The following is a 15,044-nucleotide window of genomic DNA, read 5'->3' as shown; positions in this document are numbered from 1 at the left end:
ATAGAAACACCCAAAAAAAAGCAGTTACACTTGTGTAGAGTAGTGAACTAACCTTGCCAGGTTTGGCAATGACACTTCAAATATTCCGAATGTGCCCCGCATATTGGAGGGAGAACTATTAACAATGTGTGGACAGAGAATGAATGCTGCAGCTCTTAAAGGGTTGCTGCATTTGAAGTACTCTTTTTTTTTAAACTTTCCCTGCTGTGGCTAAGAGGTCTGAAGGCACTGGCAGAACTGCCCTCTTCACTGGAGAAAGCCTAGATGTGTGTTAGCAAGTGAAGCAGAAGGAAATGGCCATTTCTGCATGGCCCTCCAATCTAAGCTAATCTGCAGCCAGTATAGCAGAAGGCAGTTATCTATGCAAATGCAGTCTACCCGCATCTATAATGGTAGAAAGGAGATAAAGTTGTCTTGGATGAGGAAGGGCAGGGTTGAATCAAATGGAAGCAGTGCCTATACTATGCACGCCAGCAATGCGCCCACATTATGGTGCTACAACAGCAATGTAGCTCAAAAGCACATGCTCGTCCATGACCTAACTACCATGTTTGTAAGACTGAAGCTGCAACTTGGTGATTAACATAGCAAAGGTTTTCTTCACTCCACAGAATGACACATGTTATGTCACCTAATCACTAGTTTGTCCAGTTACCTGAACACGCTTATCGTCCTCTCACTGCAGATGGAATGTAGACTGGGTATCACGGAACTCCAGGCGTTAGATCCAATTGTCGAAAGCATCTATTTGATCTAAAGTTAAAGGAGATTTTGGACAATCACTGGGAGATGATAGAGGACCTGCGTCAAAACACAAACCATGAGAAGCTCAGCCTCCAGTTATCAGAAGGATTGGGTGCAGGTGACTTGGTGCCTTTGTGACAACCCACTAACATAGGTGTATTCCTCAACTTCTTCTGGCCAATCTTTCAAATTCACTCAGTGAGTCACATGCAAGCCCATCTCCCCTATGTGGCAAATAGTTGTGCAGAGTAGGGATTTACTGTTAACTGTGTGTGTACAACCACATGCAGCATTGTACCAGTTAAGGCGCATTCATCTCTTTGTACAGAGGGTTGACAAGCATCTGTAACTAGGGCTGGGCAGGAGGTTGGACTATCACATGAGCTCTCGTCAAACACCCTTCAGCATACATGATCAAGCTCAGAAACATCAGGGCAAGTTTCCTGTTCTTTTTCTTGGTTCACCGGGCCAGCAGGACTTCTGATGAAGGGTCACTGATCTGAAAAGCTAACTCTGCTTCTCTCTCCATAGATGCTGCCAGACCTGCTGAGTATTTCCAGCGTTTCTTGTTTTTATTTCATATTTCCAACATCCACAGTATTTTGCTTTTATTTTAATGATCTAATGATGCTGGTTGAGGGATAATTGAAGAGCAGCACACTGGGAGGAGTCCACTACTCTTCATGGAATAGTGCCGTGGCATAATATATTTTCACCCAAGGGGGCTGACAAGGCCTCAGTTTAATGTTTCAGCTGAAAGATGACACTTCTAACAATGCAACATTCCATCAGTTACTGCACTGGGAGTGTCAATCTGGATTATATCCTCAAGTATCTACAGTGGTGTCTGAGTCCACAACCTTCTGACTCAGTTCACAGAGTGCCACCAGTGACACCTCCGTTTTTATAAACTGAGCATTTCCTTACGATTTTAGGGTTCACTATGAATAATTGTGCATTAGGGGCATTTCAAATTGTACAAAGTGCATGAAACCGAAACGTTCTAAGCTGGGTGATGGACATTAGAAAGTGAATCACAGTATATGTTAAGCTCCAAACGGAGTGGTTTGAGATTCCCAACGGTTCCACCCAAGAAAAAGTTTAGCGTTTTTATGTATTTGATTAAATCAAGTCGAAAATCTTGGGACAGGAGAATCCCACTTTCTAAATATGTTTCTTTTAGCAGAAAAACTGTGAAGACTTTTGAGGCGTGGATGAAGAACCTTGAACATCATTTGTCCAGCGCATCTGACTGCAATGGTACAATGATGAGTTTGCTTTCAATCTGCTGACGACGAAGCCTAACTGTGTTAATGCACCAGGGGTTAGCGAGACATTTGAAAGTTGGCCATTGGAATGGGAAGACGAACTGTCTGGGATGTCTTCGCCGCGTTCATTCCGCAGGGATCGGAGCACTCCTGGCGAGCAGGCTGCGGAAAACACTCCGGTAATGTTGCACACAGATGGGTAAAGTTTGCCATTTTGCCACTTTTAGCCAGCTCGGATCGGCTGCTGAGCAAGATGACGAGCTTGTAACCGGCTTCGGCGGCCGCCAGTGGTATGGATGTGGAAGGAGGTGGCGGGGCTGGCAGCTTGGTGCGGGTGGATGGTTGCGGGGAGCTCGGCTTGGAATGAAATTGACCGGATTTGTCGAAGGGAGAAACACAAAAGCCGGGGGTCAGCTGCGGCTGCGCGGCGGGTTGGCTCTACCGCGTCGGCTTTGCGCCTATATAATGCGGCGGCCGCCGCCACTGCGGCTCATTATTGCGACGCCGCCGCCGCTGATGGCTGAGGCTGCCGTACCTGTGAAGGCGGATCTCCCGCCGCCACCGCTTGTCGCCGCTGACGGCGCCGCCCTCGCACCTTCCCTTCCCGCGGCTCCCGACTCGGCTTCGGCCCCGCCGCTGCCGCTTTCCCCGGTGGCCGTCGTCAAAAAGAAAAGCGCCTACCGTCCGCAGAAAACCGGCACCGCCGCCACGGTCGCCGAGCACATCATAGAGGCGGTGGCCGCCACCAGGGAACGCCAGGTCCCCGCCACCCTGGCCACCATGAGGAAAACCATCTCGGCCGCTGGCTACGAGGTGGAGAGGAGCGGTGCCCGGCCCACCCACTCCGCCATGAGGGCGCCGCCCCCCAGTCAAAGCCCGTCGGTATTTGGCGGCGGGCCGGGTTCCCTCCAGATCAGCAAAGAGCAGGATGCGAAAGGGGAAGCCCGGAAGAAACCCAAGGGCAGAAAAGCGTCTCCCACGAGAGCGGCGGCGGCCAAAAAAGCAGCTATGAACACCAAGGGGCCGAAAGCCCTAAAGAAATTAGCGGTCAAGTCGAGAAAAGCCTCTAAACGGCCGGTTGCATCCAGGCCTGTGGGGCGTAAGCGGCGGGCCGGGAAGAGGAGGTAGACGGCACAGGGAGCGGCGAAGCATCTGAACACAAAAGGTTCTTTTCAGAGCCACTCACACATTCCCATAAGGAAGCTAAAAACAAAATCCCCCACCTGAACTGGAGCGGAGATTCTCGGATGATTCAGTTATTTTATAAACTTGTGTAACCCTGTCATTGCGACGGAATTTATTGAGCATTTACCTAAGAAGCATGTTTGTAACGCTGAAGGTTTTACTTTAAATGGGTCACTAAATAAAATAAATGTAAGCTCATGCTTACTCTGCTGTGGATCTTGTGCTGATTCTTCCAGGGGGTCGAGCTTGGCGCCTCGTTGACATGCCACGCGTCGGCTACAGGGACAACAGAAATATTATGTTTAGAAATAGTCAAAAACCGACCGCATTTTTTTTTTTGTAGATCACTTTTAAAATACATACAAACTTAGGGATTTAAGCAGGCAGCTAAAATGATTAGATAATGCTCGAAATGCACAGCTGATAGGCGACATGGCAAGGTTGAACCTGTCTTGAGCCGCCATCTGGGTCTAACTCTCCTCCCTCCAGATTTTGGTGAGGTTTCTGTGAATGTTTGAGAAAACCCTTATTGCTTATAAAAGGTGAAAGGCAGCAGACCTGCGAGGCATTGGGTGCGGTCTTTGGTGTCAAAGGTCAGCTCGGTCTGCGGTGACTGGTTAACGGGGACCAGCCGACTCGTCCTTCTGATTGGCCTAGTCCCCCGAGCGGAGGAAAACATTCTGCAAAATAATTGATCGAAAACGGGAGATTGACCAATAGAAAATCGTTCCCTCTAAGTCCTCATTAGCATAAGGCGTCTATATATAGGAAGCGGACGGGCGGCTGTATTTGATTGAGTTTACTCGAGGCGAGGGGAATGCCTGAGGCGGTGGCGAAGGGCGGTGTGTCCCGGAAGGCATCCAAGCAGTCGCTGACCAAAATCGCCAAGAAAACGCCTAAGAAACGGAAGAAAATTCGGAAGCAGAGCTACTCCACTTATGTGTACAGAGTGCTGACCCAGGTTCATCCGTCCACCAGGATCTCTTCCAAGGCCATGAGTGTCATGAACTCCTTCGTTGTTGACATCTTCGAGCGCATCGCCTCCGAGGCTTCGCACCTCATTCACTACAACAAGCGGCATACCATTTCGGCCCGGGAGATCCAGAGCGCCGTCCGCCTCATGCTGCCGGGGGAACTGGCCAAACACGCCGTCTCTGAAGGCACAAAAGCGGTCACCAAATACACCAATTCCGCTTAAGTCGACCATGAGACAAAAATAACCGACACAACGGCTCTTTTAAGAGCCACACACAATAACTAAAGAGGGGCTTAATTCAAGCACAGTGGGGTAATGGTTAAAGGGATGGGTGAAGCGTTTCATTGACTTTAATTTGGAGATAACAGCACGGAAACAGGCACTTCGGCCCACCGAGTCGGTGCCGACCAACAATCACCCATTTATACCAACCCTATACCAATCACATTCCCTACCACATCCCTACACTAGGGGCAATGTACCTATCAACCTGGAAACCAGAGCACCTGGCAGTAACCCACATGGTCACAGGGAGAACTTGTAAACTCCACACAGACGGCACCCAGAACTGAACCCAGGTTACTGGAGCTGTGAGGCTGCAGTACCAACCACCGCGCCACCCTAATTACGTCAATGGAATAGCAAAATGCAATGTATTTGTAATTAAGAACGTCCCTAATTGCTGTCTTACTTCCATACCATAATGATATACAGAATTTAGTATACAAAATTATGAGGGGCATTGATACGATAGATAGGAAGACACTTTTTCTCTTAGCGGAGGTGTCAATAACCAGGGGGCATAGATTTAAGGTAAGGGGCAGGAGAATGAGGGGGGAAAAATTGCACCCAGAGGGTGGTTGGACTCTGGAACACACTGCCTGAAGGTGTGGTAGAGGCAGGAACCCTCACAACATTTAAGAAGCATTTAGATGAGCACTTGAAACGCAAAGCTACGGACCAAGTGCTGGAAAATGGGATTGGAATAGATAGGTGCTTAATGACCAGCACAGACACGATGGGCCAGAGGGCCTGATTCTGCGCTGTAGAACTCTGACATAAATTTCATGAAACCTTTAAAAAAAATTCTGGGGCAAAAATGCTGTACGGGAAGTAAAGTCCATGTGATTTAGGGACAGTGGCAGCATGGATACAGAGTAGATTCCGGGCTAGTAAACAGAGGGGAGTGGTGAATGGTTGTTTTTCAGACAAGACCGAAGTATACAATGGTGTTCCCCATGAATGGAATTGAGAACGCTGCTTTTTAAATACATATTAATGGCCTGGGCATGGTAAGCAGGGCATAATTTCAAAGTTTGAAGATATTTTAAAAATCTGGAAATATAGTAAACAATGAGGAAGGTGGTAATAGACTTTAAGAGGATATGGACTGGTAAAATGGGCAGACACATGGCGGATGGAATTTCACACTAAGATGTGAAGTGATACATTTTGGTAGCAGAATGAGGAGATCCAATATAAATGAAATGGAATGATTTTAAAAGGGGTGGAGGGACAAGGGGGCTGGGGGATGTATGTACACAAATCTTTGATGGCAGGTTTGTAAATAAGGCATGTGGGATCCTCGGCTTTATCAATGGGAGCATTATAAAAAAGGAGGTTATACTAAACCTTTATAAAACACTGCTTAGGCCTCAACTAAAGTATTCTGCTCAATTCTGGGCACCACACTATAGGAAGGATGTCCAGGCCTCCGAGAGGATTTACTAGAATGGAATCTGGGATCAGGGACTTCAGTTATTGTGGAGACACTTCAGAAGCTGGAGTGGTTCTCAATAGAAGAGAGAAGCTTAAGAGGAGACTCAATAGAGGTGTCCAAAGTCGTGCAGAGTATTGATAGAGTAAATAAAGAGAAACTCTTTCCAGTGGCAGAAGGGTCGATAAAAAAGGGACATAGATTTAAGGTGATTTGCAAAAGAACCAGAAGCCACATTTTTTAATCAGAAATTTGTTGTGATCTGGAATGCACTGCGTGAAACGGTGGTACAAGCAGTTTCACTAAGAGCTTTCAAAAGAAATTTGGATAAACAGGTGAAAGGGCGCCAGGAGATGATAGCATACCATTAATGTTGCAGGACTAGTAACCCAAAGGCCTGGACTAATGCTCTGGAGACATGAGTTCACATCCCATCATGGCAGCTGGAGGAATTTAAATTCAATTAATTAATAAATCTGGGATAAAATGCTAGTTGCATTAATGATGGTTAGAAAATGACCAGATGGTCATAAAAACCCATCTGGTTCACTAATGTCCTTTGTGAAGGAAAGCAGCTGTCCTTACCTGTTCTGGCTTACATGTGACTCCAAACCCGTGTGGTTAACTCTAAACTGCCCTCTGAAATGGCCCAGCAAGCCACTCAAAGAATTGAACACCATACTCCAGCCAAAGCCTAAACAATGTTTTATAAGGGTTCAGCATAACTTCCTAGTTTTTACATACCATCATACAAATTAGGAGCAGTAGTAGGCCACTCGACCCCTCGAGCCTGCTTCGCCATTCAATAAGTTCATGGCTGAACTGATTATTGAATATTTCCACCTACCCCCGATAACGTTCCACCCTCTTGCTTATCAAGAATCTATCCACCTCTGCCTTAAAAATATTCAAAGACTCTGCTTCCACTGCCTTTCGTAAAAGTGAATTCCAAAGACTAACGACCCTCTGAGAGAAAAAATCTCTCCACATCTCTGTGGCGATGCCACATTGGATTTGGTACTGGGTAATGAACCCGGCCAGGTGTTAGATTTAGATGTAGGTGAGCACTTTGGTGATAGTGATCACAATTCGGTTAGGTTTACCTTAGCGATGGGCAGGGACAGGTATATACCGCAGGGCAAGAATTATAGCTGGGGGAAAGGAAATTATGATGCGATTAGGCAAGATTTAGGATGCGTAGGCTGGGGAAGGAAACTGCAGGGGATGGGCACAATCGAAATGTGGAGCTTATTCAAGGAGCAGCTACTGCGTGTCCTTGATAAGTATGTACCTGTCAGGCAGGGAGGAAGTTGTCGAGCGAGGGAGCCATGGTTTACTAAAGAAGTTGAAGCGCTTGTCAAGAGGAAGAAGAAGGCTTATGTTAGGATGAGACGTGAAGGCTCAGTAAGGGCGCTTGAGAGTTACAAGCTAGCCAGGAAGGATCTAAAGGGAGAGCTAAGAAGAGCGAGGAGAGGACACGAGAAGTCATTGGCGGATAGGATCAAGGAAAACCCTAAGCCTTTCTATAGGTATATCAGGAATAAAAGAATGACTAGAGTTAGATTAGGGCCAATCAAGGATAGTAGTGGGAAGTTGTGTGTGGAATCAGAGGAGATAGGGGAAGTGTTAAATGAATATTTTTCATCAATATTTACAGTAGAGAAAGAAAATGTTGTCAAGGAGAATACTGAGATACAGACTACTAGGCTAGATGGGATTGAGGTTCACAAGGAGGAGGTGTTATCAATTTTGGAAAGTGTGAAAATAGATAAGTCCCCTGGGCCAGATGGGATTTATCCTAGGATTCTCTGGGAAGCCAGAGAGGAGATTGCAGAGCCTTTGACCTTGATCTTTATGTCATCATTGTCGACAGGAATAGTGCCGGAAGACTGGAGGATAGCAAATGGTGTCCCCTTGTTCAAGAAGGGGAGTAGAGACAGCCCTGGTAATTATAGACCTGTGAGCCTTACTTCGGTTGTGGGTAAAATGTTGGAAAAGTTTATAAGAGATAGGATTTATAATCATCTTGAAAAGAATAAGTTCATTAGAGATAGTCAGCACGGTTTTGTGAAGGGTAAGTCGTGCCTCACAAATCTTATTGAGTTTTTTGAGAAGGTGACCAAACAGGTGGATGAGGGTAAAGCCGTGGATGTGGTGTATATGGATTTCAGTAAGGCGTTTGATAAGGTTCCCCACGGTAGGCTATTGCAGAAAATATGGAAGTATGGGATTGAAGGTGATTTAGTGCTTTGGATCAGAAATTGGCTAGCTGAAAGAAGACAGAGGGTGGTGGTTGATGGCAAATGTTCATCCTGGAGTTTAGTTACTAGTGGTGTACTGCAAGGATCTGTTTTGGGGCCACTGCTGTTTGTTATTTTTATAAATGACCTGGATGAGGGTGTAGAAGGGTGGGTTAGTAAATTTGCGGATGACACGAAGGTCGGTGGAGTTGTGGATAGTGCCGAAGGATGTTGTAGGTTACAGAGGGACATAGATAGGCTGCAGAGCTGGGCTGAGAGATGGCAAATGGAGTTTAATGCGGAAAAGTGTGAGGTGATTCACTTTGGAAGGAGTAACAGCAATGCAGAGTACTGGGCTAATGGGAAGATTCTTGGTAGTGTAGATAAGTAGAGAGATCTTGGTGTCCAGGTACATAAATCCCTGAAAGTTGCTACCCAGGTTAATAGGGCTGTTAAGAAGGCATATGGTGTGTTAGTTTTTATTAGTAGGGGGATCGAGTTTCAGAGCCACGAGGTCATGCTGCAGCTGTACAAAACTCTGGTGCGGCCGCACCTGGAGTATTGCGTGCAGTTCTGGTCACCGCATTATAGGAAGGATGTGGAAGCTTTGGAAAGGGTGCAGAGGAGATTTACTAGGATGTTGCCTGGTATGGAGGGAAGGTCTTACGAGGAAAGGCTGAGGGACTTGAGGTTGTTTTCGTTAGAGAGAAGGAGGAGGAGAGGTGACTTAATAGAGACATATATAAGATAATCAGAGGGTTAGATAGGGTGGATAGTGAGAGTCTTTTTCCTCGGATGGTGATGGCAAACACGAGGGGACATAGCTTTAAGTTGAGGGGTGAAAGATATAGGACAGATGTCAGAGGTAGTTTCTTTACGCAGAGAGTAGTAGGGGCGTGGAACGCCCTGCCTGCAACAGTAGTAGACTCGCCAACTTTAAGGGCATTTAAGTGGTCATTGGATAGACATATGGATGAAAATGGAATAGTGTAGGTCAGATGGTTTCACAGGTCGGCGCAACATCGAGGGCCAAAGGGCCTGTACTGCGCTGTAATGTTCTATTCTATTCTATTCTATAAATGGGCGACCCCTTATTTTTAAACAGTGACCCCTCGTTCTAGATTCTCCCGCAAGGGGAAACATCCTTTCCACATCCACCTTGTCAAGACCCCTCAGCATCTTACATATTGGGCGGCACAGTGGTTAGCACCGCAGCCTCACAGCTCCAGCGACCTGGGTTCGATTCTGGGTACTGCCTGTGCAGAGTTTGCAAGTTTTCCCTGTGATTGCGTGGGTTTCCGCCGGGTGCTCCAATTTCCTCCCACAGCCAAAGATTTGCAGGTTGATAGGTAAATTGTCCATTATAACTTGCCCTTAGTATAGGTAAGGGAATTGAGGGAAGGTCGGGATGTGGGATCAATGTAGGATTAGTATAAAAATGGGTAGCTGATGGTCGGCACAGACTCGGTGGACCGAAGGGCCTGTTTCAGTGCTGTATCTCTAAATAAATAAATAAATATTTCAATTAAGTCGCCTCTTACTCTTCTAAATTGCAGGGAAAACAAGCCTGGCTTGACAAAGTCCTGTCTTCACATTAAGGACACCCTCTATAGTGTTTTGTGGCTTTACCACTGTGCTAAATGGATAGATTCAGAACAGACCTAGCAGTTCAGCACTGATATTCAACCATGATCTGTAACCTCAAGGCCCAGGATATCCCACACTCTATCATTACCATCTAGCTAGTGGACCAACCCTGGTTCAATGAAGAGTGCAAGACAGCATGCCAGGAGCAGCACCAGGCATACCTCAAAATGAGGTGTCAACCTGGTAAAGTTACAACCCAGGACTACCTGACAGACAGAGTAGGCAGCACGTGACAAACAGAGCTAAGCAATCCCACAACCAACCGATCAGGTCTAAGCTCTGCAGTCCTTCACATCCAGTCATGAATGGTGGTGGGCAATTAAACAACTAACCAGAGTATCCACAAGTATCCCCATCCTTAATGTTGGGGGAGCCAAGCACGTCGGTGCAAAAGACAAGGCAGAAGCATTTGCAACTGTCTTCAGCCAGAAGTGCTGAATGGATGATCCATCTTGGCTTCCTCCTGAGAACCCGACCATCACAGATGCCAGTCTTCAGACAATCTAATTCAGTCCATGCAATATAAGAAATGAATGAAGGCAAGGGCTATGGGCCTGATGATATCCTGGCTGTAGGACTGAAGACCTGTGCTCCAGAACTAGCCATGTCCCTTGCCAAGCTGTCCCAGTACAGCTACAACACTGGCATCTAACTAACAATGTGGAAAATTACCCAGGTATTCCCCGTCCACAAAAGGCAGGACAAATCCAATTCAACGAATTACTGCCCCATCAGTCTACTCTCCATCATCAGCAAAATTATTGACAGTACTATCAAGCGGCACTTACTCAGCAACAACCTGCTCAGTGACGCTAAGTTTGGGCTCTGCCAGGGCCACCCAGCTCCTGACCTCAGTACAGCCTTGGTCCAAACATGGACAAAAGAGCTGAACTCAAGATGTGAGGTGAGAGTGACTGCCCTTGACATGAAGGCAGCATTTGACCGAGTATGGCATCAAGGAGCCCTAGCAAAAATGAAGTCAATAGGAATCAGGGGGAAAAGTCTCCGCTGGTTGGAGTCATACCTAGCACAAAGGAAGATGGTTGTGGTTGTTGGAGGTCAATCATCTCAGCTCCAGGACATCACTGCAGGAGTTCCTCAGGATAGTATCCTGGGCCCAACCATCATCAGCTACTTCATCAATGACCTTCCCTCCATCATAAGGTCAGAAGTGGGAATGTACACTGATGATTGCACAATGTTCAGCACCATTCGCGACTCCTCAAATACTGAAGTAATTTTTTCTATCGTTTCTGCACATCAAAACCTTATGCGACTCCTGTTTTAACCCCTTTCTGACCATTATGCCCCCTGCCTTTCAGAGGCAAGCTGGCTTGGTAATTGGCTCGAACTGTTACCAGCCTCATTGGATTGATTTTTAATTGCAACTTTCAATTGAGATAAGACACCTGGGCAACATGAACAAAGGAGTTCTGATGATAGGTCACTGACCATAAACATTAACTCTGCTTCTCTGTGCACAGATGCTGCCAGGCCTGCTGAGTATTTCCAGCATTTCTTGTTTTATTTCAGATTTCCAGCATCTGCAGTATTTTGCTTTTATTATTATAAAGGAGTACTTTATAATAGTACTGAGAGTACTGAGACACTTTGGCTCAGATATTGTTTTGTCTTCTATTAGTTCCAAAAGATACTACCTGATTAATGTTACCTGTTAAGGATTCTCAGCCTTGGACTAACAAAAGATTACTTGGAGATTGTAATGCTTTACTTAACATGATTAGCCAGCTTTTCTGACCACAGCAGATTACAAAATCAATACTGTAACTTAATCAATACATGCAAGGTTCCATGATTAATTTTGACTGATTGATTTATTTTAATACATTGGTATAAAATGTAAAATATAACTGACTCCTTTAACTAATGTGCTGGTGTAACATTGTAACATTGACACCATACATGTGACAGGCAAAAACGATCACCAGCAAGAGAGAATCTAACCACCTCCCTTTGATATTCAATGGCATTAGCATCGCTGAATCCCCCACTGACAACATCCTGGGGGTTACCATTGACCAGAAACTGAACTGGACGAGCCACGTAAATACCGCAACTACAAGAGCAGGTCAGAGGCTGGGAATTCTGTGGTGAGTAACTCACCTCCTGACTCCCCAAAGCCTGTCCATCATTTACAAAGCACAAGTCAGGAGTGTGATGGAATACTCTCCACTTGCCTGGATGGGTGCAGTTCCAACAACACCTCGGAAGCTTGAGGACAAAGCAGCCCGCTTGATTGGCACCCCATCCACAAACATTCACTCCCTCCACCACCAATGCACAGTGGCAGCAGTGTGTACCATCTATAAGATGCACTGCAGCAACTCAACAAGGCTCCTTAGACAGCACCTTCCAAACCTGCAACATCTACCAACTAGAAGGACAAGGGCAGCAAATGGATGGGAACACCGCCATCCTGACTTGGAACTATGTCGCCGTTCCTTCACTGTCATTGGGTCAAAATCCTGGAACTCCCTTCCTAACAGCACTGTTGTTGTACCCGCAACACATGGACTGCAGCGGTTCAATAACAGCTCACCACCACCTTCTCAAGGGCAATTAGGGATGGGCAACAAATGCTGACCTAGCCAGCGATGCCCACATCCCATGAAAATAACTAAGAAAAAAATATTGAATCTGCCTCCACCGCACTCTCAGGCAATGTATTCCAAATCCTAACCACGCACTGCATCTCAACCTTCTCTTCTCTAAGCAGAACAGCCCCAGCTTCTCCAATCTGTCTGCGTAATGTTCAAGTTCCACTCCAGGGCTTGCGCACAAAATTCAAGGCTGACATTTCAGTGCAGTACTGAGGGATGACATGTTAAACCGAGGACCCATCTGCTCAGGTGGATGTTAAAGATCCCGTAGCACTATTTCGAAGAAGAGCAGGGGAGGTTTCCCCGGTGTCCTGGCCAATATTTATCCCTCAATCAACAACACAAAAAGAGATTATCTCGTCATTATCACATTGCCATTTGTGGGAGCTTGCTGTGCCTGCTGCCTTCCCAGCATTACAACAGTGGCTGCACTTTAAAAAGTACTTCATTGGCTGTAAAGTGCTTCGAGACGGCCGGCGGTCATGAAAGGCGCTATAGAAATGCAAGTCTTTCTCTTTTTAACCCATGTCCCTCATTCTATTCTCATAAATCTTTTCTGCAGCCTCTCTAATGCCACCACATCCTTCCTGCAAAGTGATGCCCAGAATTGGCCAAAATACTTCAGTTGATGCTGAACCAGTGTTTTATAGAGGTTCACCATAACTTCCTTCTTATGTTCTTTTTTTTATTTATTCATGGGACCCACAGTGCTGTTAGGAAGGGAGTTCCAGGATTTTGACCCAGCAACAGTGAAGGAATGGCAATATAGTTCTAAGTCAGGATGGTGTGTGACTTGGAGGGGAACTTGCAGGTGGTGGCATTCCCATGTATTTGTTGCCCTTGTCCTTCTAGTTGGTAGAGGTGGTGGTTTTGGAAGGTGCTGTCGAAGGAGCCTTGGTGTGTTGCTGCAGTGCATCTTGTAGATGGTACACACTGCTGCCACTGTGCGTTGGTGGTGGAGGGAGTGAATGTTTGTAGATGGGGTGCCAATCAAGAGGGCTGCTTTGTCCTGGATGGTGTTGAGCTTCTTGAGTGTTGTTGGAGCTGCACCCATCCAGGCAAGTGGAGCGTATTCCGTCACACTCCTGACTTGTGCCTTGTAGATGGTGGACAGGCTTTGGGGAGTCAGGAGGTGAGTTACTCGCCTCAGGATTCCCAGCCTCTGACCTGCTGTTGTAGCCACAGTATTTATATGGCTACTCCAGTTCAGTTTCTTGTCAATGGTAGCCTATAGGATGTTGATACTGAGGGATTCAGTGATGGTAATGCCTTTGAATGTCAAAGGGAGATGGTTAGATTCTCTCTTGTTGGAGATGGTCATTGCCTGGCACTTGTGTGGCACGAATGTTACTTGCTACCCATCAGCCCAAGCCTGGATATTGTCCAAATCTTGCTGCATTTCTACACGGACTGCTTCAGTATCTGAGGAGTCACGAATGATGTTGGGTGATGCAGCATTGCTTTATCCAATGCTTTTACTTTGTCGAGCATGCATCCCTCAGATCAAAGCCACCATTAAACGCAATCTGCTTGTCAGTTTGGTGTCTTGCTGGGAAGTCCATTCCTTTCCTCATTTTACAAACTGAATAAACTGGAGTTCTCATGAAAGGTCATGGAACTCAAATGTTAACTCCATTATTCTCTTTACAGATGCTGCCAATCCTGCTGAGTATTTCCAGCATTTTCTGTTTTTATTTATTATCAATAAATGGGATTTGCAGCTGGAATGTATTGTTTTTCTTACTGATCTGGAGGGAACATATTTAGACCACGCTGTGCCCCACAAGTTACCATGTTAGAGTCCATGGAATAACTGGGATGGTAGCAGCAAGGATTCAAAATTGGCTAAGTGACAGGAAACAAAGATTTGTTATGAATGGTTACTTTTTGGACCTGAGGAAGCTATATAGTGTGATTCCCCAGGGGACTGTGTTAGGACCCCTGCTTTTCTTGATATATATTAATGACCTACACTTGGCTGTACAGGGCACAATTTCAAAATTTGTGGATGACACAAAACATGGAAGCATTGTAAATTGTTTGGAGGATAGTGATAAACTTCCAAGAGAACATAGACAGGCTGGCGGGATGGGCAGACAAGTGGCAGATGAAATTTAACGCAGAAAAGTGCAAAGTGATTCATTTTGGTAGGAAGAATGGGGAGAGGGTACAATTCTAAATGGAGGGCAGGAGCAGAGGGTCCTGGGGTTATATGTGCACAAATCATTGAAGGGCGCAGGGCAGTTGGAGAAAGTGGTTAATAAAGCATATGAGATCCTGTGCTTTATCAATAGGGGCAGAGAGTAGTTTTTTTTTACTTTTAGTTTTAGAGATCCAGCACTGAAACAGGCCCTTCGGCCCACTGAGTCTGTGCCGACCATCAACCACCCATTTATACTAATCCTACACTAATTCCATATTCCTACAACATCCCCACTTTCCCTATATTTCCCTACCACCTACCTATACTAGGGGCAATTTATAATGGACAATTTACCTATCAACCTGCAAGTCTTTGGCTTGTGGGAGGAAAGCGGAGCACCCGGAGAAAACCCACGCAGACACAGGGAGAACTTGCAAACTCCACACAGGCAGTACCCAGAATTGAACCCGGGTCGCTGGAGCTGTGAGGCTGCGGTGCTAACC

The 15,044-nt window shown here is 46.1% G+C and overlaps 1 protein-coding gene across 1 annotated transcript; it reads left to right on the top strand.

The window, feature by feature from the left end:
- The first annotated feature begins 4,014 nt into the window (after positions 1-4,014).
- LOC137345687 (histone H2B type 1-A-like) lies at positions 4,015-4,395 on the top strand. The gene has a single exon (XM_068008952.1). It carries the CDS (start codon positions 4,015-4,017, stop codon positions 4,393-4,395), a length of 381 nt encoding a protein of 126 aa, XP_067865053.1.
- Positions 4,396-15,044: the final 10,649 nt, after the last annotated feature.

Source organism: Heterodontus francisci, chromosome 29 (genome assembly GCF_036365525.1).
Source record: "Heterodontus francisci isolate sHetFra1 chromosome 29, sHetFra1.hap1, whole genome shotgun sequence".
Lineage (NCBI taxonomy): Eukaryota > Metazoa > Chordata > Chondrichthyes > Heterodontiformes > Heterodontidae > Heterodontus > Heterodontus francisci.
The sequence above is the reverse complement of the archived record's forward strand: the minus strand, read 5'-3'. Positions and strand labels throughout refer to the sequence as shown.